Raw genomic sequence first — 24,792 nt, 5'->3', positions numbered from 1 at the left:
AGGAACAAATGATCAGCTGTTCAGGTATATAAAACTGAAATTACTCATGTCTATAATAGACAGCGATTTAAAGAAACTTAGTCATAGCAAATACGATGGTATATTATATTATTTTAATTTTATGCTACAACTTTTTACCACATCTCCACTATATTTCAGAGGGAAGTGTCTTTTCTACATTGCATTTATCTGACGGCAGCAGATCAGCACAAGAAACCCCTATCAGGATAGAATAAAAGATACTAAACAATGAACTCTACAGTATATTAAAAGAAGAAAATCGGCTCTCCCTCTGTTGTCAATACACAAAATACACCGATCAGCCACAACATTAAAACCACTGACAGGAGAAGTGACATTGACCATCTTGTGACAATTCAGTGTTCTGCTGAGAAATTTTTGGACCTGGCATTCATTCATGTGGATGTTACTTAGACATGTAGCACCCACCTAGACCAGACCAGGACACCCCCACCCCATAGCAATGACACAGCAGGATGCAGCCTGACGTACACACCCAAAAACGGTTTAGGAACAACTAAGAAAAAAAACATGAAGAACAGCACAAGGTGTTGACCTGGCCTCCAAATTCACTAGATCCCAAACTGATCAAGTCTCTGTGGGATGATCCACAAAGGGCCCCTCCCCTTAACCCATAGGACCCAAAGGCCCACCACTAACAACATCCTGTTGCCAGACACCACAGGACACCCTCAGAAGGCCCATGTCCATTCTCTGATGAGTCACAACTGTTTTGGAGGCACAAGGGAGACCTACACAATGTTAGGAAGGTGGTCATAATGTTATGCCGGATCGGTGTGTGAATTCTGCTTGATTGTAAATGCATCAGTAATAATAATCCAGTGGTACAACAAATTAAAATTGGCTCATATAGATGTGTCATGATGTTTCACTATAAAGGTTTTGAATGAAGTACCAAGAATTTATTTTTTTATTTTTTTATTGTGGTGTCACTGACTTCTACTTCTTCTACCACTCATAGTATATTACAATAGCAGTAACACACAATAGTTTAATTATGTTCTGTTCCTTTTAGTACAGGTCAAGTTCACTGCATATTTGAGGTTGTGTCTTTTTGTACACATGAGCTGTATCCTCTCCAATACAAAGGGAACAGTGATACACACAGACAAACTAAAGTACAAACAAGAGATCCTTAAAATAAGATCTTCTGAAAACCTTTGTCGTTATTCCTCAAACATCTTTGATCACACACATGACAGACTCCACACATCTGCGGCCTCTTCCTGTCCTCATTCAACCGGCAGATTTTCTTTTCTTTTTTTTTTTCCGTTTCCCTCAGAGTGACTGTTCTGTGTATCGGGAAAAGAGCTCTGGATGCCTGCTTTTGTTTGCCACGTGTTCATGCTGTTTGAAATGAAGTGTGATGCAGAGACACGCTCACGCCAAGCCGATACCGTGGATGGCCGTAAGGATTTGGGGAAAGGGAGGGAAGGAGATCGTGGCAGCTCAGACACCTAAATGAGTCATGCTTCTGCATCAGCGTCTTCTTTTTTTTTGTGTGTTTGCCCTACTGTTAAACAGGAGGCTTTGTTAGTCGCAGGCCAAACACTAACAAGAACCACGTGGGGTTAAATTCCACAAAATCTTGAATGTTACATTCCCAGCAGTTTGTTGGAAAGTTTGATCGTCCCCTTAACTCATTTAAATGTCCCACAGTTGTTCTTTAATCACAAAAACGTTATGAACTATTTCACAGGGACCAAAACAACTCGTTCTGGTTGATATCTGTGGTCTCAGGGGGATTCACAAAAACGTAAACATCAGCCGTAGTCTTAACCTTGATTGATGTGTATCACCATTGTGCAGTGTCGTGCAAAAGGGGTGAGACAGATGTTGGGTGTGTGCAGTGGGAACTCGGGAACAGCTGCTTTCCTCTCCGGGCATGCGCGCTGTTCTCTGAGGCGGATGAGGCCTTTGAGTACTGTGGGAAAAATACTGCGATCCTCGTGCAATCCCAAGGCAACAGTTTGCTGGTAAAGTGACTCGCCAGTGAATCTGTATGTAGTTGTTGTAGGCGATGTATGTATAGTTTGGTTAAGCTGTGTGATTTATCTAATGGCTTCATGTTTATCTGGGGGGGTTGGATTACAGGTTACAAGATTATAGGTTTATATTTTAAACCATATGATGGATAGATAGTTATTCTGTGGGAAATTCGGTATCCAGTAGCATCATAGGAGAAAGTATAGCGAGATAGAATGTGCAGGTATATATAAAATACACAAAAGTATATACAATATATATTTATATGCAATAAATATGAATAGAAAGATATGTGGTAATATAAAATACAGATTAAAAAGCCTTAAATTATGTAAAAAGTTTTAGATGTGGTTTCTTGGGAATTAGAAGGCCGTATTTCTCACAAATAGTGCATTATTATTACTATTTTCTATAAAAACAAATGTTTTCTTTTTTTTTTTTTTTACTCTACTGCTAAACTACTATTAAAAGTGGCAACTATTCTTTCTTATCACTCGATAAAATATTCGTATTTCTTATCCAACATCTTTGCGCGCTTAAACACGGCACATCGACGCCTCCGGGCCCGCAGCGCTCAGAAATCCGAGCTTTCGGGGAGAGCGTGAAGGCCGCCTAACTTTTCTACTGTGGTTATACTAGTTGGTGACTAGTTTGCTAACAGCGCTGGTTTTTATTTTACCAGTAAAAACAGAGGCAGCGTGTGTCCAGCGGGCAGGACTTTGTTTTGTGGAGGATGTGAGTGAGTGAGGGGTGAGTCAGGAAGATGTAGAAACAACAGCCGCTGACGTCGGAGCGGTGATTTCCTTGATTGTGCAGTTATAACTTGGGTTGTCGTGCAGGGTTTTGACATGAAGCTCCCCACACCGCTGGACGCACGGGTCGGATCCAGCTGCGCTCTCTGAAAGTTAACTCGGCATCAGTTTTTTTATTTATTTTTTTAAGTCACTTCCTTCTATCGGATTCTATTTTTATTGTTTTGTTTTCGTGGGGGAAAAAAAAAATGTTGGAAAAGTTGTCCCGTCGCTTCACCGCGGAGGAGAAACTTCTTCACGGGAGGACTCGGTGGACTTCGGCGGCTCTTGCAGTGCTCCTCGTCGGCTTGTTTGCTTCGTCCTGCTGGGCGGAGGAAGCGGCTTGCCACGGAGCCTACGACCTCTACTTTGTTTTAGACAAGTAAGTTAAAAGAAGTTTGCTGAACTTTTGCAGTTGCAGGCTGCTTTAGAGCAGGTAGACAAAAAAACAAGAACAAAACATCAGCTGTGTCTTTGTCAGGAGTTTACGCGTGACACAGTGGAACAGTGTGACCCGATTGCACAAATTCTCACAGGTACACCTTCTGCAATCTCCTTTGGTTGCCTTAGACACTGTAGATTGGACAACTTGGCCGGGACTGTGGACTTTCCACACATGGCGACCATGCAGAGGGGCCTGCTGCAGCATATTATAAGACAGCAGGGACACATGTCTGTAGAAGAGGCCTTTCACTGTTCACCCACACACCATCTAGTTTGGTTTGGACGTCTGCACGGAGCCGTGATCTCAGCCCCCTGTCAAACACCTCTGGGATAAACTGAACACGAGTGTTGGGCATCACTAACGCTGCCGTGTCCTAATGGAGGCAAATCCCTGCAGACGCCCTGCACACTGCTTATATTTCTTCAAAGCGAGCTCTTGCCTCAGTGGGATCAGCGTGTATCAACATACACCGATCAGGCTTAACATTATGACCAGCTTGCTAAATATCGTGTAGGTGTCCCTTGTGCCTCCGAAACAGTTGTGACTCATCAGAGAATGGACGACGTGGGCCTTCTGAAGGTGTCCTGTGGTGTCTGGCAACAGGATGTCGTTAGTGGTGGGCCTTTGGGTCCTGTGGGTGGAGGGGTGGAGGGGTGGGGCCCTTTGTGGATCATCTCACAGATACTTGATCAGTTTGGGAGCTGGTGAATTCGGAGGCCAGGTCAACACCTTGTGCTGTTCTTCATGTTGCATCCTGCTGGGGATGGGGGCTGTTGCCATCAAGGAGTGTCATTGCTATGGGGTGGGGGTGCCTGGTCTGGTCTAGGTGGGTGCTACATGTCTAAGTAACATCCACACGAATAAGGTCCAAAAGTTTTCCAGCAGAACATTGAATTGTCAGAAAATGGTCAATGTTATGTTAGTGGTCATAATGTTGTGGCTCATTGGTGTATATCACATATTATCTTTTTAAATCTCTGAGAGCAAACATAATACTGCTCTGACAAGTTGGGAGTCGGGCGTCGTGTCGCTGTTCGTGCCAGATTTTAGCACTGCAGCACTTCCTGCGTCTCTCATGCTCTCAGCGCTGCCTCAAGACATCAGACACACCAGACACCCCACAGCCGGAATCTGTTGGTTCAGCAAAAACTGCCGTCGCACAAAAAGTGCGACGTGAAGGGTTCACCGCCCCGGTTGCGACAGTTTCTTGATCCTGTCCTCCTCCCTGGCTTGGAACCGTGCCACCCGCTCAGGGCAGCCGAGTCCAAACACTGCTGCTCCCATGACCCATTTTCAAAGTGCCCCCGCCCTTGTTTCAATTGCAAAATTACAGGATGATGACCAAGATTATTGGCACAAATTTGCCCAAATGTGCAGATCTTAGTTTTAGTCTGCGTGTTTGTTACAAGTTCGGTTTGGTTTACATGTGCAAGTCCAGATGAGTGATACATTTGGTGCTGTGCTGTTTGGTCCATCACCAGCGATCCAGAGCACAGACTAACTGAAAGTTTTCTTTGTTCCTTCAGATAAAAAAGCTCTACTTTGGGATTTCCGGATTGTACAGATAACACCAAAGTGAGCAGTTTGTGTTGAATAATTTCCAGCAGGGTTTTTTTTTTTGTAACGTTTCTGCACAAAGGAAGGCCTCTTTTGGTAATCTAACACCGAGTGATGATGTTTGCTTTTTTTTTAAAATAATTTCTCTAGCTCTAGGGCCGCATTGACTTGTGTGGGTTTACAAAGTTAATGTTGATTCTTTGTTTTTCGGACAATGACTCAGTAGATGCTGTCTAGGGCAGATGCTACACCGATCAGCCACAACATTATGACCACTGACAGGAGAAGTAAATGACATTGACCATCTTGTGACATTTCAATGTTCTGCTGGGAAACTTTTGGACCTGGCATTCATTTGTGTGGATGTTACTTAGACATGTACCACCCACCTAGACCAGACCAGGCACCCCCACCCCATAGCAATGACACTCCTTGATGGCAGCAGCCCCCATCCCCAGCAGGATGCAGCCTCAACTCAACAAAACATGAAGAACAGCACAAGGTGTTGACCTGGCCTCCAAATTCACTAGATCCCAAACTGATCAAGTATCTGTGAGATGATCCTCAACCCATAGGACCCAAAGGTCTAACAACATTCTGTTGTCAGACACCACAGGACACCCTCAGAAGGCCCATGTCCATTCTCTGATGAGTCCCAACTGTTTTGGAGGCTCTACACAATGTCAGGAAGTTGGTTGTAATGTTATGTCTGATCGGTGCATAACATGCAGCTGTTTGTTTTCTCCAGCCACGAACCACAAATTATGTCCATCCCGTTGCAACTGCTGCAACGTCTTACTCTTTTAACGCAACACTTAACCATAATTAACCGCCGCTAATTGCGTGCGGACTCTGTGGCGGTGGACTTCTCCTTTATTCTCGCCACTTCCCTCCGCTGCGTGACCTTGTCTCCGGGCAGTGGGTGGGTGGGAGGAAGAGAAAAAGGTGACATGAAAGATGAGCCTCCTAATGGTCAAACTCTCCCGTTTTATGTTCTCCGTCTACATACATAGACTCGCAATTATTGGTTTAATTACCTCTTTGTCGTTACATCAAGGGCACATTTTACACGCCGCGTTCGCCGTGGTCAGGCTGACTTATCGAGGGGCGAGAGGGGCCAACGGCTGCAGGTTGACGCCGGCCTAACATTGGTTTGTCCTTCCGCGTGCTGCGTTGTTTCCTGCAATTACCAGGTCTTAATTAGCTTTAATGACGGAAAAGGCAGCAGCGGAAGAGGCGCTCGTTTGTTATTCTGTCTTTTTTTTCCTGATCTGAGTTCTTCCTGAGTGTCTTGCACAAGTTACTAAACCAACTGCACTTGCCTTACTTCCACTTTTATATCATTACTTATTGTGGAAAATGAATTTCAACTCCTGGCCTGAGATTTGCGCAAAGACAAATTTCCAGTGAACATGTGAGTGTTCCAACAGCTGAGGTGGCTGATATAGCACACACACACACACACACACACACACACACACGCTTATTGGTACAATTATCCAGCATGTGGCTGGCGTTAATGTCCAACTGTGGTCGTAGTACAAAGCACAAATACTGTACAGCATTTTACTCCACAGCCACACAATCTGCTGCCACTGATGAGCTGCGAGCTGACTTTTCTTTTCTTTTTTCTTTTCCCTCCTCCCTCCAGGTCTGGAAGCGTCGCCACTGACTGGGTCGAGATTTACTCATTTGTGAGGAATCTCACCGACCGCTTTGTGAGGTGAGTACGAAGGCGCCGGTGTCACACAATTGCTCTGGACATGCGAAAAAAAAAAAAAAAAGAGAAAAAAAAATAAACGGCACAGTTTCGTAATTCTCATATTTTGCAATAAGAAAAAAAAGTGTGAAGGGATTTTATTGGATCTGCATCAAAACACACGTAATGCACCCATGAAGGCAGGAGTAAGCAGAGCAGCACATGAAAGAAAAAGGAAGAAATTCGCCGCCTATTAAACGTCGTACTGTATTTACGCTGACAAAAAGTGAAAACACAACTTTTTTTTTTTGACTGACTCACTTAATTTTCTATCGGTTTGACACGTGCGTGGCGGTTTTACGACATCAACGTCGACAATCCACGAGCCCCCACCCCTTCCTGCACAGATTTCAAGGACTTCGCACCTGTTTTTACAAACTATCATTAGACAGAATCCACGACTTCCTTTTTTTTTTTTTTTTTTTTTGCTCATAATTCATTAAAAAGGCAAAACCGTAGAAACTGGCTTGAAATGTTCAGCTTGCATAACGTTTGAGTCAAACGGCGCCTGCCAGCACAGTACAGACGGTAGCGACCCAGCCAGAATGAAGTGGTTGGTTGAAGAAAATAGCAAAGGCACCAGGTGGGAGTGGGTGGCAGAGAGGAGCAGTCTTCTGGGCTGTGAGAATGGCCATTTGCACCGGGGGGGTCCGGCTCCACACTTGTCCCCTGCTTCCACCACAGAACGGCTGACAGGCAGACAATGTACAGTAAAGCAAAAGAACACTGGAAGGCGACGAGGACAATCTGCTAAACAATGCTCGCTCACCAAGACCACTTCTGTTCTGCCATGTGGAGCAAGCTGGACTACTTCGTCAACCCCCCCTCTATCTCAAAGAAAAAAATCCCACCACCACCCTCTGATTTGTCCTTGGCATCAGCGCCTCTTTATTCCAAGTCTTTCTTAGAAATAGAAAAATATCTCAGCGCCACTTAAGACTTAACATATACAGCCGCGAGCCACACTGTAAACCGAAAGTTTGACGTTAAAGCCGCCACCCACAAATCTTCTCATCCGTGACTTGGGCATGGTTAGTTTTTTCGTCCACATATGACTCTGAAACTTGCAGACAGGATGTAGATGTATACGGCTGCTAGCGCACCCTGCCAAATCTGGCCGTGTGGCTTAAAGATTGTGCTATGTTTGCGGGGGAGGATCGCGACTGGGCCATGTGTCATGTGGGTGATAAATATCAGCACCTCTCCTTATGCTCCGAAGGCTTCGGATCTCTGAAGGAAACACTTGTGAGCTTAATTAACTGAAGTTTAACTCGCTCTGTGGGATGGCATCCGTGTGCTTTATTTCTGTAGCAGAGGTGGGAAGCGAGTGGAGTATAGTTACTCAAGTAGTTTGTTAATTTCATTAGTTTTGCTTCTACCATTGTTCCACTTTATACATTTTACTCCCTTACACTCATACAGCTGGAGTTACTTGTAGCATCTTTGGCTGTACATAAGGTAATGGTGTCTGCTAACGCGTTTCACTTCAAATTACAATATACGCTGTGAATCATTCTGCCCTTTGAACACAGAAAAACCACACAGGGTCCGCGAGGATGCTTATGAAAGGCTGGCTGTGACTTCTTAGCTACAGGATCTTTGCAGCACAGCAGCTACTTACAGATTGGGCTGCAGCAAAGTGTCGGCGACGAGGTGTGCCAAGCACTATGGAATGGCTTGTTCCAAGAACGGCGGACATAGTGCAAGATTTCTGTAGAATCTGGACCAGTTTCCTGCAGGGCGTTCAGTGCCGTTAGTGTGTCTTTGTATTTTTTCTTTTTTTTTTTTCTTTTAATGCTGAATTATAAAAGGTGTGGAAACGGCAAATCTGCTCACACAGCCTTCTCCTTAAAGCACACTGTTGCCGTGGTATTGTGCGCAGTCAGTAAACTTCCAGCTTGTACAGTCCACGCGGGCACGAGGTGTGCACGCAGCTCCTTGCATAGTTGGATAGGTTATAAAATTTACATCTCGTGCAGATGTAAATTTTTACAAGATTTTGTAGACTGTGTAAAGCTGTAATCCATCATCACTGTGTAAAGTAACATGAAGCACATCGGTAACTAACAAGGCCCTACCAACAAATTGCATTGTTGCCTTTGATGCTAATGACTCAGAAAGTATTTAATGTAGATCCGTCACTACATTAAACGGGAGAGAAGATTATAAGCTATTGCTTTTGAGTTATTAATATGTAAATATTCCACATCTCTAATATTTAAAATTCACCTTGCAGATGTTAAAAAACAAATTTTTTGAATTTATGTAGCACGTTGAGCATAAAAGTATTGAAAGAAGAAATGAATCAGACGTACCAAAAACTGCAGTTCCTCAAATGGCCACTTGAGGCTGGCTCCATCAGTGGCTCGATCGCTGTATATCTCTGTGTTAAAATGTCCAAGCGTATGGAAAAAATAAACACGTTCACTACGTCTAATTAGTTTCAAAATGGTCACAAGTGAATCACAAGATTCAGAAATGCGTATAACGTTTCGCGTGTCAATTCGGGCCGGTCACAAAGGCTTATTTTAGTTCACGCGCAACTACCGCGCAATTCGAACGTGTGCAGTATAAATTCACAAATTGCCACGCATGGCAGTCTGAATTAATTTTATTTTTTGCATTTTTTTTCTTTTTTTTTTCTGCAAATTCCACTAATCTGATCAGTCAAGTTCACAAAGTTCATAATTTTTACTTTCAAAAGGCTGGATCATGGAACACACCGTGATCACACAATGGGACAATTTTGAGACTGATTTCCCTCCATATTTTACTGCCTGACACCAAGAAACTCACCCATTTAAAAGATATGAAGGCTTTAAATTATGCTTATAAGTAAGTGAGGAGTCACCTTTATTGCACTCATGTGCTGCCTCTTTGCCTGTTTCTGAATTAGTCAGGAGTTAGATAGACTCGCCTAGATGGCAACACCCAGAGACGCCACACTGAACATCAAAACTGCTCTGGGTGATGTCACAGAGGGTTCTTCTATCTTTATATATGTGACGTCGTACAGCTACTGAAACCTGGTGGTTTATACCTATATCCTAAAAATGGAATGGCAGTAGGATGTATATTTAGGTGTTAAGTTTTAAATGCCTAAAATTAGTTTGTAAATTAAGTTTAAAAAAATAATCCTGCTACTGTATTGACACTGATACTGGAAATTTTCAAATAATATCTTTTTACTGAAACAGGATCAAAATACTTAAGATGTAGAATCTTTATTATTTGATTATATCCTGTTTTAGGTCTTAATTTCCATAACGCTGTGACGTAATGCTAATACACTTAACTGCTGAAAGCAATTTTTACTTTTATTGTTTCATATTTATCATTAGGGATGTTATTACTTTTGTAATAGATTTATTTATTTTTTTTCTTCTTTGCTGGGATAGTTTTATTCAGACCAGCTGTGTTTGTTAAAAGAAAAAATAAATAACTCGATTAATATTTATGAGCCCGTGAGTAATCGCTCTGATACCACAGAATGATACAGAATAAAAATACAGAAAAAAATCCCCCCAAAACTAATAATAGTCTCAGTGGTCAGGGTGTCAAGTGTCAATAAACACCTTTAAAAAGTCACAGGTACAGAATATATGTAGTATTTCTGCGTCAGGATGTCTGTGCCGTGTTTTTTATTTCATTTTTTTTTTTTACAAGTGAGTCATCACAGCAACATGTTTCCTGCGTGATTAATCACTTCCTCAGAAGCTGCTTTAAGTCATGCACTAATATTAGTCGACGTTCAGAGATACCCTTCTGTTTAGCTAATTATTTATGCGGCTTTAATTTTCTTTAAACGAACTGGACTAAAGCGTCAATATGAAACTATTCTGAGGATCTGACACATGTTGCTGTGGGGGTGGTTGTTTGATTAAGAGGAAGAAGAGCGGAAGTGGTGATTTGACACGATAGGGAAATTACAGACAAAAAAAGAAGCTTTAAGTAATGTAAGGATGTTGTTTGCTTCTCCTACACAAGCATCTAACAGAATATGATCGTTCCCGTTTCCTATGTGTGAATACTGTGCATTCATTGTGACTTTTGTCTTTCTCTTGCTTCAGCCCCAGAATGAGAGTCTCATTCATCGTTTTCTCAGGCCAGGCAGAAGTCTTGCTTCCTCTCACCGGAGACAGGTACTGAACTGTGAAATGAGCTCATGCCACCACTGTCTTATTAAAGCAAACACTTCTCAGCAGCAAACAGGAAGTACAAATCATGGTTAACAGTTTTTTTTTTTTCTTTTACCAAGCAGCAAATGAATCCCACTTAAACCCTCTTCCTTTAATGTCTTCGAGTGTGTTTGATCAGGACAGGTGAATCTGTTAGCCGGCGATCAGGAGAGTTTTGTCTAAATGTTGCATTTTTACTTGACTTTTGCATCATTTTGACAAAGTAGTGCAATCGTTACCAATACCAAGACCTTTTTTACAGACTTGAAACTTTACCTTGATGACTGGCGCCAATAGCAAACCAATTAATTTTTGAAATCCTCAGCAGCGTAGGAATGACAGAAAAATAAAATCAGCTCGGGATGCACCAAATAAATTAATTAATTTGTTCTTTCACCTCTGGAACGGCTTAAAATGAACTGATAACTAGTGATTTGCCTCTTAAATCCTCCTTCCTTGCTTCTGGAGCCAACATTTTTGGTATTTGTGTATAATTCACTGTTGAATAAAGGCCATAAACAAAAAGATGCAAGTCTATAAAGTTATTTTGAAAACCCCAACGTTCCCAAAGCTGTTATTGGGGCCACGAGCTTGGTCTCTTACAACTTAAAGATTTGCGTCCCACTCATATACTCTATATGCTAGAAAACCTCTGGCTTCATCAATCCATCCGCTATCTGTTACCGCTTATCCTGTATTACTGACGGGGTGCTCCCTGGACAGGTTGCCGGTCTACTACAAGGTTAACACAAAGAGAAAAAAAAAAAACACCATTCATGCAATTTAGAATTACCACTTAACCTAGCACGTACGTCTGTAGAAGGAGAAAGCCAGGGCATCTGGAGAACATGCAGAATATGCAATCTCTGCTCAGCAAAAACTGGATAAACAACAAGAAAAACTTGTTAATGACTTCTCTTTGAACTCGCGTTCACCAGCACAGCTGTGAGTGCAGATTCGGCCGCAGAATAAATATCAATGAAGCGTTAACATCCTGTTTTGCTGTTTATAATATGGAACCTTTGAACCATAGTGGACAAAAGCACTGTAAGTAAGCAAATGGTGTGGTATTCCTGTAGGATTTCGGCACAGTCACGTGCGTTTGGACCAAAATGCTAACTGCTTGTGCGATGTGTGTGTTTTAAGATACCAAATCGAAGAAGGTCTGAAGCGCCTGCATGCCGTCAAACCGGCGGGAGAAACGTACATGCACGAGGGGATGAAAGAGGTCAGTTACCGTCCTCAAATAGTTGACGTTTTTTGTCCGAAGTGAAACTGATCGCGTGCTTGTCATCTGCTTTGAACCCGAAGGCCTCGGCTCAGATAAAGAAACAGCCGGGCTCGTCCTCCAGCATCATTCTGGCTCTGACGGATGGAAAGCTGGCCGTCTACGTTCATGAACTCACCGTGAAGGCGGTGAGGTTCTCACTGAGCTCTGCCTCTAGTTCCCTCAAAGCTACGCTAAATGCTTCCTTCATTGTAGTTACTGTAGCCATAAATACTGCATACAGATAAGAATTTCCATTTTCCTAATTACCTAAAATATTTGAGCTATGTTTTTGTGCTTTTATTCATTTTTATGTTGGAAGCCTGCCCACATTTTATTTAATGCAGTCTTCTCTTCTTTACTCTTCTTTACATTCACCCTGTTGCACATCGCTGACTGCAGGCTGATGAAATCAGGAAATATGGTGGTCGTGTTTACTGTGTGGGAATCAAGGACTTTGATGAGCAGCAGGTAAGGGAGCAACAGTTTGAATCCACAGCGTTTAAAACACTAGAGAAATATGTTTCTGAATCTACTGTGTGCTCAGTGTGAGAAACTGTGAACCCAATTTAATATTACACCAACAAATCTTCTCACTGTCAAACTCTCACCTTCTGTAGTCCTGAAATATCGGATCTAAAACCTTAACAATTTGCGTCGTTCGTGTCGGTTGCAACGAGTTTAACGTCACTCCTTCTCAATATAATCTGGACTGAGCATGTTTCAAATAGCCGCTGCTTTGCCAACGTAAGCAATGAGTAAATAATTCCGTTTGTGGCGTGACTTTATTGTCGTTCAGGTGTACAGCAAGTGTACACGGCACAAAATTTTAGTTTCACTGGCGCACCACAGTTTTATAAATATCCAGAAGTAGACTAGCTATGTTTAGAAATTGCTGCAATTGGTGATTGCAACAGTTATTTTGTTTAGCAGGGTGCAGTATAACATACAGAGTATTCCATAAAACCAAATGAACAAATTCAGCAGTGCAAGAGTGATCTGTAGTATTAACAGTAATGCAAATAAAATAATCTGTAAAACGTGCAGTTGCAGGAACAGTTGTTTAAACAGTGTGCAGAACACAGGATTATATGCAGCATACTTTAAAGTGCAATAGTAAAAAGAACCCGTGGCGATGACGTTAATGCAAAATGTTCATATTTTATATATTAGTAACTGAGCAGGCCTGAAGTATGAGAGTCAGGATGCTCTCAGGTTATCTACAGGTTTATGTGCAAGACTGAGGTTATAGGGCCTGCGTGGTCTTTTTTTCTTCTTCTTTTTATTCATCTTAATTAATCCTAAACTTGTGGAAACGATCATTTATACATTATATATCAATGTTATCAGTGAAAGCCCAAAAATATAAAGGAAAAATGACACAGTAACAGACCTCATATAAAAACTGGTGTAGTCTCTATTTTGCAGAAGCTCTGTAAATGAGCATACGTTTTCAAAAAGATGCCTTCGGGTGGACGACATTCTTAGGAGCTAATCGCTGGTGTTTAAACATCCCTCTCGCCGTATTTGTTTGTTTTCCAGCACAGATAAGATACACCCGCAGCCATCGGCAGGCTGCGTTAAGCACCGATGTACACGGGGAGTGCAACCACTAAAGCGGAGGGAGAAACCGTGCAGCCGAAGTGCCGTTCGCGTCGGCTTTCGGCTCAGTTATTGGCCCGTCGCTGCGTTCACACTGTTTTATTGTGTTCATTATTTGCCTCCGCAGCGTAGAATTTCACTCCAGAGTTTGTGCTCAGACCGTTAAAAAAAAAAAAAAACGATGTCAGGCTGTCGGAGCCGCAACCGAAGTCCGATTGTTATTTCCTTCCAGTGTCAGCGGCGTCTGCTCTTTCGCCGTCTCCCGACCGACACGCTAGCCCGTCCCTTGTAACCATTGGTAACCATTCTGTGATGAGCTCTTATTAAGTCAAAAACAAAGGCAACATTTCTCTTGTGCCGCGGCGTTTTCTTTTTTTTTTTTTTTCTTCTCCTCTCATAGTTGAGCAAAGTGTTTGCCACAGTCATGCCATCTGCTACGTCTCCTCCTGCCCATGGTATGAAAGGAAAGACAGTGCTCAGTCATAAAGAGGAAAACAGAAAAAGAAGAATGTCGTGTTAAATCAGCGGTACTCCTTGTTTACTACTACTACTCTCTCTCTCGGTTCCAACAGCTTGCTGATATTGCGGACACCAAAGACCATGTGTTTCCTGTCAAAGATGGCTTCCATGCTCTCAAAGGCATAGTCAACTCTGTAAGTTTGCCGCCTTTCTGTTTCTTTTTGTGTGTGCGTGTTGTTGATCAATTTCAGTTTGTGATGGATGCAGTAGATTAACAGTGGAGTTGCAGTCACCTTTTAGAGGTTTTATCTAGATTTTAGAAATCATTTTGGGGCAACAGTGGTGCAATTCAAAAAGATGAAGTAAATGACCTGTTACTTTGGCTTTGTCGAAGTTTGCAACAAATTAAAGCAAGACCTCTGTGAACCTCCTGCTAAGCTGCACGGAAAAATGTCTGTGGAAATAACTTGTCCTCATTTTGTAGACAGAGGAGCGAATGTCTTAGCCACTCTGGAGCAAATTGCACAGTCTCCATTTGAACTGCTTTACAAATGACACCTCAAAACTTCTGCTGCAGCAGCAGCAGCATCCCGGTGCAGCTAATTCTTTAACTTTAGATGAAACATACGAGGCAAAAAAAAAACAATGACGTAACATATACAACACATCTCCTCAATGCAGCACTGTAATCGGTGAGTAGCTGTCAGGAAGTCCTGAGAGTCCCAGTGTGTGTGTGAAGTTTCCCATGCAGCCTCCTCGCCCTCTGCCAGCCAGTTAGCGATACTTTCCATTTGCTGCAGCTTTTAGCCCGGATGCCGTCAGCCAAGGCGGGGGTTTGCAGTTTACACGGCTAAACTTTTTTTATTTTTTTTGCGCGGATCCGAGCCCGGAGCCCCGCAGAGCACCGTGACCCGAACCGTGCTGACATCAGTGTCAGGGCAGGAAAAGGAGCAGAACTAGAACGTGCAGCTGTAAGGACGCGAAAGCCAAAGGGTGTGACTCCTTTCTGTTGTGTGATTCAAAGCACTTCGAACCGTGATTGATGGTGCTGTTTTTTTGAAAAGGAAGTTCTGAAACCGAGGCCCTCGGTCTTTGTCTAACGAAACACACATGAGGAATGATGCCTGGCTGCAAAAACTGATGCACGAAATGGAATGCCTGCATGCCGTTTTATATTTAATTTAATAAAATGCAGCTTGATCTATGACGAGTGCGTTTATTTTATTTTAATCCAAGGATTGTGTGACCTCCAAAAACTGTTTTTTTTTTCATATTTGCTACAATAAAAATGCAGCTAGTTTATTCAAAATTGCATTAAAAAAATATGAGATTATTGTCAACACTTGACGCTCGCTTACAATAATTAACATTACAGTATCACTAAAGCTTCTGAAAAAGTCGACTTCATAAGCGACAGAGATCTGCATGAGAATATCCAGAACAGCAACAACCAAAAAGCCCCTCCTCACACGAGAGGCGCCGAGCACAGTGACGCTTCTCGCATCCAAATGAAACGAGGTGCATTCCTCTCTGATTAGTAATACTGGATTCCTGACTACTTGGCCTCCTCACTTTGCTGTTGGATTTTGAGGATTTTAGATCATCTGTGCAGCCTGTTGCTGCAGGATCGGCGCTGCCTCTGTGACCTGCATGACAAAAACTCAGCGAAAAAGCTCAGCAAAGTGAGGCCATTTTTTTTTTGTTTCCTCTGCACTCTGCTGACCCTTTGTTGTATGAGCTGCAGGCCTTCTGGGAAAACCCCCGAATTATAATGAAACCACATCGTCTCTATCTGCTGAGCTGCAACCTGTGTAGCATGGGGGATTTCAAGATAAGATGTTGTCTTGCAGCGCATTCTTGAAAGTTTGTGCCCTCAGGAACCTTTCCACATAATTATTTCCACAAAGTGACTAAACCAGCCTAATATTTCACAAACCCCTCCAGTTACAACACTGGCTGAGATACTTGGATGACTTTGGGTATCTGGACGAGCGCCTGCTTTTCCTTCTGCAGCCCGGAAACAGTGTTTGTCACTAGATCCCAGAGAAATGAATGGCTGTCGTTTGAAAGGAATCAAGCAAACGATTCTTTTAAGTGCCGTGGTTTGCTAGCCTGGCATAGTCAGACTCAGTTCCTATTAGAATTTGAGTCTGGTAACGATGTCGATTGGATTTCATTACGGGGCAGTGTTTCAGCTGATACAGAGAAGAATAAATCTGTGCGTGCTGTTAGATGGTCCAACAACCAATCAGAGCCATTTTGTTGTAGACAGTTTCAACTCAACTGCGCTAACATAATGTGTATGACTAAGTCGCCAGTTGTTAGTCTTCTGTACATTACATAGACTGTATAATGATGGAAGGCGGAGCAGCTATTCAAAAGTGAAGCCAAAGCAAGTAGAGCTCCCCCTGGTGGCTGGCTGCAGTATAGGTCATAAGCGCCACCCCCTCCATGTTAGTGGATGGGACTTGGGCCAAATTAAAACATTTAAGATTTTTTTTCAGTTTCAGTCATTTTAGGTAGTTAATATAATACTGATGCATATTCAAATGCCCATTTTTCTTATAAGTTTATTTTAGTTAGTTATTTGATGCTAGTTGGTTGCCATACCAACCGCACCATGAAGCGGTCACATAGGACCGTGAGAGTAGGTACAACTAAATAAATAAATAAAAACTACAGTGTATAATTCAACATTTCCTTGTAACTGGTGGACGTAGGGCAGAGCGCAGTATTATATAAACAAAAATCCCTGGCAAAATAGCGCCAGTTTGGCCAATGCCATAAAGTGGGCACGTGTTGTCCATATTTATATACAGTCTATGCTCCATTACCATGTAAAACCTGCCTAAAAGATGTGACTGGTCCTGCATGTACTAGCTGGAGCATAATCAGTTCCCAACATAGAGATTTTGGACCAGCATTCCCCCACAAAAAAGAAAAAAAAAAAAAGTGGGCGGGGAAAATTTTAAGAGCCGTGGCACTTTTCCAAGTGGCTAATTTATAGTTTTATAGCAGAACTTTTCCTGTTTCCACACTCAATGGGAAACACTGTCCATCCTGTGGTCTTCCCTTATTTTAAGCTTAGGTAGTCAGTTTTATTTTTTATTTTTTCCGTTTTTCTTGGGCACTGCCAAGGAAGTAATTAGACGGGGAAAATGGTGGCACAGAGGAACAGCAGCAGATCCTTTTCCTCCCAGCTGTCATCTACAGCCCTCTCCCCTTTTAACAGTTCCATATCAAACCATCGTATTTAATAAGGCCGCTGTAAACATTTCCGTCTCCAGATCTAAGTTTTGCCCAACATCAAATGAAGGGTTCAAGTGTCCTATATTCCGGTTAATATGCTTCTTTTTACCGACTGTGTACTGGGATTTGCATAGTTTGTCCTTTGTTGATTTATTGAATCGTAGTCGGCGGCGCGGCTTCATGACAGTGGGTTCACACGGGCCTCTTTATATGATAATGCAGGATCCCAGAGGTTTTTAATAGAACTGAGGAATAGTAATAGTCTTGCATAATTTTCCCATAAAGGCTGACACAGCTGCTGTTCTACCGCCTGTTCCCCTCGCCGCTGATATTCTGCGCTCTGCTTTAGCTGCCGGGCCCTGATCGGGAGCGATGCATTTCTCAGGTGTTGCGCCCTAATCTGTTTTCTAAACTTGACAGAGCCGATAAAGGCCAGGACTTGATGTATTTATTCTTGGCCCTCAAATAGTAATGTACCCATTTCATTTTTTCCCTCTCTCTCGCTCTCTCTCTTCCTGCAGATATTGAAGCGATCATGCACAGAGATCCTGAGTGTGGAGCCCTCCAGTGTCTGCGTGAATGGTGAGTGGATCCTCCTGCTTAAGTCAGCACAGAGAGATTTATCTCTCTTTGCTTCTTGGCCTCTGAACTGCTCACATTTTTTTTCCAAGAGATATTGGAAATATGCACCAGTCTCAAGCAGCGCTGTGTCTGCTCAGAGACTAAAAAGCAGATCAGAGTTTATAGTGGAAAATCGCACGACAGGTCAAAGACAATAAAACTCTCCAATGATCCTGTCAGGCTTTGAAGCTTTTTGCATTTGGAGCTCAAGAAAAATTCAACTGTGTGCAGGCTGTTCCTCCCGGTCTTATCTGCTTTTTTGTTTACATTCCACAGAGTCCTTCGACATCGTCCTCCGAGGGAACGGATTCAGCCTGGGACGCAGCAACGAGGGTGTTGTCTGCAGCTTCATAGTTGACCAGCAAACCATCGGTGAGTTGTGGAAGAAAAAAAGAAAGAAATCCACTCCCTGCAGCTACAGTGCACCTTGTATTCAGTTAGTCTCTAAATCTAAACCAGAAGATGTTATTAAAAGCTAAATAGCTGAATGGGGAGCCACAAAACAAATTTTGTGTGGCCAGCACCGATCTGTGCTGCAAATTATGATCATGCATTTGGCGATTTGATGGTCAAAGTGGAATTTGGGAGTTGCCTCGTCAATAAATAAATTAGCACAGACAACGAGGACCAAAATTAAATGAAATAAATGCAAAACAGGTAGCTTGACAAATTTTACACTGTAAAAAGTATACACCGATCAGGCATAACATTATCACCGCTGACACTAGAAGTAAATGATGTTACGCCCACCGTGACTGGCTCACAACAAAGCGATCGAGCACAAACAGATGTTGCTTAAAACTGTACGTTATTAAGGTTAAACAACTTAAAAGATCAAGGAACAAGAGGGGTCGGTCAAATAAACTAAACAAGGAAGAAGCCACTCAGGCCAGCCCACAAAGGACCGTAGGACCTGGTGTTTTCCCCCTAACCCTAAACATACCAAACAGAACCCTTGTCGGAAATGAGGCTGAAAAAGAGAGACCACTGAACCCATCAAACATAATAACTAAGTAAAACAGAAGCTTCATAAACAGACTCCTGCCAGAACAAGAGAGGGGAACACCAGAGTCTATAACACCATCTTGTGACAAGTCAATGTTCTGCTGGGAAACTTCTGGACCTTGCATTCATTCATGTGGATGTTACTTAGACATGTAGCACCCACCTAGACCAGACCAGACACCCCCACCCCATAGCAATGACACTCCTTGATGGCAGCAGCCATCCCCAGCAGGATGCAGCCTGACACAGACACACACACACTCAAAAAAACCTGAAGAACAGCACAAGGCGTTGACCTGGCCTCCAAATTCACTAGATCCCAAACTGATCAAGTATCTGTGGGGTGATTCACAGAAGCCCCTCCCCTCAACCCATATAAAAAATATGCTTACACTGTTAAAATACTGGACGGGAAATCCCCCCCCAAAAAAACCCACTGACGAAGCTGACGGGAATGAGTGTTCATTCACACAAACACTCTTATTAACACACAATGTGGTCCCATTGTTTTTCTCAGCATAAAGATGATCTCTTACCGCATAGATGCGCTGGCAGTCCGTCAGTAATAAACTAGTGATTAAGTCAGTGGATTTCTATGTTGCATCATGTTTTCCAGAGAGCTCCAAACTTGCTGACTTGCAGTAACAAACCCTACCACCTCTTTCCAAACTGCTCTGATCTGTCACTGTGTCACACTTGTTAATTTCTACTTAGGAATTTTACTTCGGATATTTTGTATTACTGGAGGGCGGCACAGTGGTGTGGTGGTTGGCACTGATGCCTCGCAGCGAGAAGGTTCGATTCCAACTGTCCCGGTACTCCAGCTTCCTCCCACCGTCCAAAGACATGCTGGTTAGGTTCATTGGTGATTCTAAATTGGCCGTAGGTGTGAGTGTGAATGGTTGTCTGTCTCTCTGTGTTAGCCCTGTGATAGACTGGAGACCTGTCCAAGGTGTACCCCGCCTCTCGCTCAATGACAGCCTGGGATAGGCTCCAGCCCCCCTCCGTGACCCTCCACAGGAATGAATGAATGCATTACTGGACATGAAATACCTGAATCTTCTCATTCAGCTTGCAACCACATCAAATGTTCAGAGGTTGGACACTGCGAAACAAGTCCAGTCCTGGACCTGTTATCTCACAGCAGCGCCGCCTTATCTATATGATCTAAATTCAACAGAAGAAAAGAGGCTATGTAGGTCACTGTGCTCCGTATTTTGAGCCCGCAGTCTGTTCTGTTAAGAAATCCTTTTTTCAGGAAGTAAACGGGATTTGGCACCAAAAGCCAATCTTTTAAAGCTCTCATTTGGCCGTGGGATCTGTGGGATCGGCGACTGCCAATGACAACACTTCCATCCTTGACAAGTTATTTTTGATTTCCAGCATTTCAGCTCGACTAAAATACTCGAGCATATTTTTCCTTTTAAAAAAGAACTTCATTCGAATTAGGAAGTGGCCATTAGCAGATGTCTTGCTGTTAGTCCTTTCTCAGTTTAGGCTGTCTCACATTCGCCCACTTGGGGCTATTTATTCCCTTATTGGCTTTTGCATGTGTTCAGTCCAGACCTTTTAACAGTGGGGCACCTTATAATTATGGACACGCATCATGGCAACTATAGAACACACAGCACATATGTGAAACAGATGCTACAGTCTTCTCCATCACCAAACCAGTTGGAGCACCGAGCTGAAAAAAAAAAAAAAAAAGAAATGCTTCAATAATCTGAGTGACCTCCGCGGCTTTAGACGGTTCAAGCACTTGTCAGCGTCTTCAGATGAATATACACACACACACACACACACACACACACACACACACACACACAGATAATAGTCCAATCTGCCATCTCTTTATTTTTTAACCTTCTGCAACTCCCAGTGATACATTTCTGAAGCATAAATCTGGCATGCAGTAGAGTTTAATTACAAAAAATTAAGAAAAAAATTATGTTTGAAGATGACTTATAATACGCAAAATAATGGGTGTTTATTCTATTTAATTTTATAAAAAAAACTGACAACAAAATTCATTTTTTCATTTGATGTTGGGCTTAAAAACTTGATGATTTTCGGCGCGTACTGCGTACTCTCCAACTCGAGAGTCATAAGAAAATGAATTGCACCATTCTCCTGCTGCAGCAAAACCCACACAAATAGATCCACTGCTTTTTTTACTGTATCATACAATCTGGTACTGAGTTATTATTTTTTTTTTTGCATCATGCAAGTAGTTTATTAATATTTTGTCTTTTTAAATTTTATTTTTATTTTTTTCCAGCTCAAAAGCCGACCGTTGTGCGAAACGATTACCTGCTGTGTCCTGCACCAAAGCTGTACGATGTTGGACAGTAAGTGGCATTTTTATTTATTATTATTATTATTATTATTGTGGTTGAAATATTGACTTTATATTGATTTTATATTGAACAGCAGCAAATCACTGTCGCGTAGGGTAAGGGTTAGGGTTAGCTGGTGTATTTTCTTACAGGATTTGATTTGTTATTTTAAATGGGTTTAAATTTCTTTATTTAAAAAGACAAAACAAAAAAAACAAAAAAAAAACACACACTGTTTTAATGAGCCTGAGAAAATGCCATTAGTGTCCCACGATGAGAAGTTTCCTTGCCTGAGCTGGATTAAAATTCTGTTACAGACGCAAAAAGAACATAATTGAAATTTCAAAGATTTTCTCTAATACAAAAATAGTGTATGTTGTAGTAATTAAGTAGTTTATCATAAATTATTATAATTGTGCTGAGCCTTATTAAAAGAAAAATATACTAGTAAGAGATGCTCTTGTTTTTTTGATCACAGATAGTGAGGTCAAAATATAACATGGAAAATTCAAATGTTTCCTTTTTTCACCATAAATCTATTAAAACAAGCATTTATTAAAATTGCACTTCCTCTAGTTAACATCTGTAAATACAGTAGACATCCATCTGATAAGCAGCTTGTTTTAGACGTTGGCATTTCTGTAGATTCTGCAGGATTAAGTTTTGATCGTGGCACGATGACAACAAGAGAAGTGTGAAATTTGAAATGACACACCGGCATAGGACCAAAATAGGACCAGTGAAACAGATTTAACCTCATCCTAAAGATAAGCATGATGTATATATATTTTTACATTAAACAGTGCAGGAAAGAAAATGAATATTGGGTTTGTTTTTCAGACGAAGAAGAAGCTTAACTGAGTCACTGTTTCTTTCTTCTCCTTTTGTGAAGCAAAACACACACACACACTCACACCAGTTCCTCTTTCTTGACATGAAGAATTTTTCAGCAGAATTTTGTTTCCCTTTTCTTCAGATATTTGGTTGCATTTGTTCTGCCGTTCAGTTCTGATGTTGTTTTAATCATATGCTGTTTATCCGAGACGTTTCACTCCTTTTAGTTCCTCTTAGTTTTGCACACACGGTTCCTTTTAAAATGTGTTTTTGCTGCAAATAAACAGCATCTAAGTCTATAAATCGGCTGTATGTTAAAACTCTAGCGTAAAGACGCAGTAAACAGCACAGACATAAAAAAAAAAAAAAAAAAACAACCTCTCCATACATACAGCCCACGAAGACTGAAGCGGAAACCGTGCAAACACGAGTTTATTCCCGGCTGCGTAGCTATTGTTTGATTTTTAACGGCATCTCTCGTAATCCCGAACCGTAACAGATGATCGCTAAGGCATTCTAGATGGAACAACAGATTTTAATGTCCTTGCTGACTGCAATCCAATCAAAAATGTATGATTAAGAGCACCGCCGCCTCCTGAAGGTCCCTCAGCTCTAAAAGAGATTATGTATCATATGATGACGGTGGTGCTGTCACCGCTCCAGATCGACTTGAACCTCGCTTCAGTTAATCCACTCCGTTTTAAAGTCCAAACTGCTTACTGTATGATAACATGTTTTTTTTTTTTTTCTCCCAAAGCTGATAATAGAGCAGAATAGACAGACCTGCTTTCATGTTTTATGGTTTGATAGGTAGAAGGGCATCTCAAAACATCTTTTAGATTCATTAAATATGAAATATTGGTCTCAAAAACAAGTGGGACGGCACAGATGTATGCGTATAACGCTAATCGCCATTTAGTTTGTTCAGTTTTTAGGTGGAAACGGTTGTAATAATTCGCTATTTTATTGAGAATTTATATATGGGTTGAAATGGGCAACGTTTTGTAATTCTTGTTAAGAACAAAAAACACAATATATATTGAGAAACGCCAGAGACCGCGCTTCGTCTTCGCATACAAGTCAAAATGCAAAGATTTCAATCAAAGAAAAGGAGCTGACTCTCACATTTGAGCATTTGGATCGGATGCTTCCTTTTCCTAATAGAACGATAATTATTAGATGAGCAGATTTGTCAAAATACGTGTCCATTAATCCAGTAACGAGGCGCAGAATGTCAGAGATTCTGCACAAAGATTAACTCGAGCAACTACATCTGTAAAACCACGGGCCTACAGCGCCTGCTACGCCCCGATAGGACCTAGGCTGACGCTGATGTTACGTGCCATTTGCAAAAGGCCTGCTTAATTAACTCTTGGCTGCCGACGGTGACCCATTAAGTAGTTAGCTGGTACGGGTGGTGAGTAAACACATCTGCTGGAGGGGCTTTAAAAGGATGTGCGACAGATGCAGCCATTCCCTTTTCCTCACTCCCCATTTAAATAATTCACCATGCACTGACAATCCCTGCACCCCGGACCACCTGCATGGAACACCGGTGCCTGGAAACTTCTGTCTCCATCCATCTGTCTGCTTCTGCTCCGGCACCGCCGCCGCCGCCTTCAACACGGCTCTGCTCAGCCGAAGAATTGCCATTTCATTACGCATTCTTCTCTCCCTTTTCCCCTTTCAACCATGTTTCGTTACACATGGGCTTTTCTCCTCGGCGAGCGCCTCTTGAAGTTTTGACCTCGCAAACGTGGATTGCCGGAGAACATATTTCAGATGCAGCAGTCACTTGAGCCGAGGTGCTCAGCTGCAGCTTCCCGTCCCACTGGAGATCCGGAGCACGCGGCTCCACATCTAGCCTCAATGCCCAGGAATCACCGTGTCCTCAGTTGGTCATCGAGCTGTGTAGGAGCACTAACAGCGAAGGCATCATCTGTGCTGACAGCTGTGGCATCAGGCTTGAAACGCTGGCATCTGCCGACACCCTTCCCTTCCCGCCCCCACCGCACTCCCTGTATATTCCCATTAGGAGACCTAGCATATCCTGCTGGGGCGCCAATCAAGAGGTTAAGTGGCTGCGATCTTGCAGCAGCATGTCCTCACCTGGTGTTTTCACAATAACAGTGGAGGGCAAAAAATAACTATGGGGGGGAGCCGACACCTGCTTTACAAAGCAGGTACAACGCCTAATGCTAACGCTTGTTAATAAATAAACAGGTTGTCCCAGGGCTGCCGCACACTGAGGCATCACCCCATCTGCTCTAGTGGGGGTATGAAGATGTTTACGATGGAAATGTGCTCTTGTTTGATTGTCCTCAGTGTTGCAGCACGGACAGGCTGCACTGATTTGTCGTCACATGGCGAAGCTGGAAGATGCTGTGTTTGATTGAAGGATGCAAGGAGCAGTGTGTGAGCTGCAATCAGACACGTTCAGATGATCAACTGGAAACCTCATTTTCATTAGATTATTCACCGGTTCCTTGGTGTATACACGTGTCATGATTCCCGTGCTGAAACATTTTTCCAATATATGGGATCCAGCATGAAACTCAGTACAGTTTTAACTGGTTAGGATCTTATTGCGGACATGAGTTGGAACGAGTTTGATTTGTCGTTTCATTTAGAGGACGTGGAATGTGAAATCACGCAGTATTC

The 24,792-nt window shown here is 42.4% G+C and overlaps 1 protein-coding gene across 1 annotated transcript in view; it reads left to right on the top strand.

Annotated features, from left to right (window-relative positions):
- The first annotated feature begins 2,563 nt into the window (after window positions 1-2,563).
- The window catches only part of antxr2a (ANTXR cell adhesion molecule 2a), a 75,907-nt gene continuing 53,678 nt past the window's right edge, over window positions 2,564-24,792 (top strand). Inside the window, exons 1-10 of the mRNA XM_084551397.1 lie at window positions 2,564-3,201; window positions 6,473-6,544; window positions 10,651-10,722; window positions 11,905-11,986; window positions 12,070-12,174; window positions 12,428-12,496; window positions 14,200-14,280; window positions 17,857-17,917; window positions 18,233-18,328; window positions 21,240-21,309. Coding sequence (XP_084407523.1) covers window positions 3,029-3,201; window positions 6,473-6,544; window positions 10,651-10,722; window positions 11,905-11,986; window positions 12,070-12,174; window positions 12,428-12,496; window positions 14,200-14,280; window positions 17,857-17,917; window positions 18,233-18,328; window positions 21,240-21,309 — 881 coding nt within the window. The 5' untranslated portion in view covers window positions 2,564-3,028. The remainder of the gene's footprint in view (window positions 3,202-6,472; window positions 6,545-10,650; window positions 10,723-11,904; window positions 11,987-12,069; window positions 12,175-12,427; window positions 12,497-14,199; window positions 14,281-17,856; window positions 17,918-18,232; window positions 18,329-21,239; window positions 21,310-24,792) is intronic.

This window comes from Chelon labrosus (genome assembly GCF_963514085.1).
Source record: "Chelon labrosus genome assembly, chromosome: 9".
Lineage (NCBI taxonomy): Eukaryota > Metazoa > Chordata > Actinopteri > Mugiliformes > Mugilidae > Chelon > Chelon labrosus.
The sequence above is the reverse complement of the archived record's forward strand: the minus strand, read 5'-3'. Positions and strand labels throughout refer to the sequence as shown.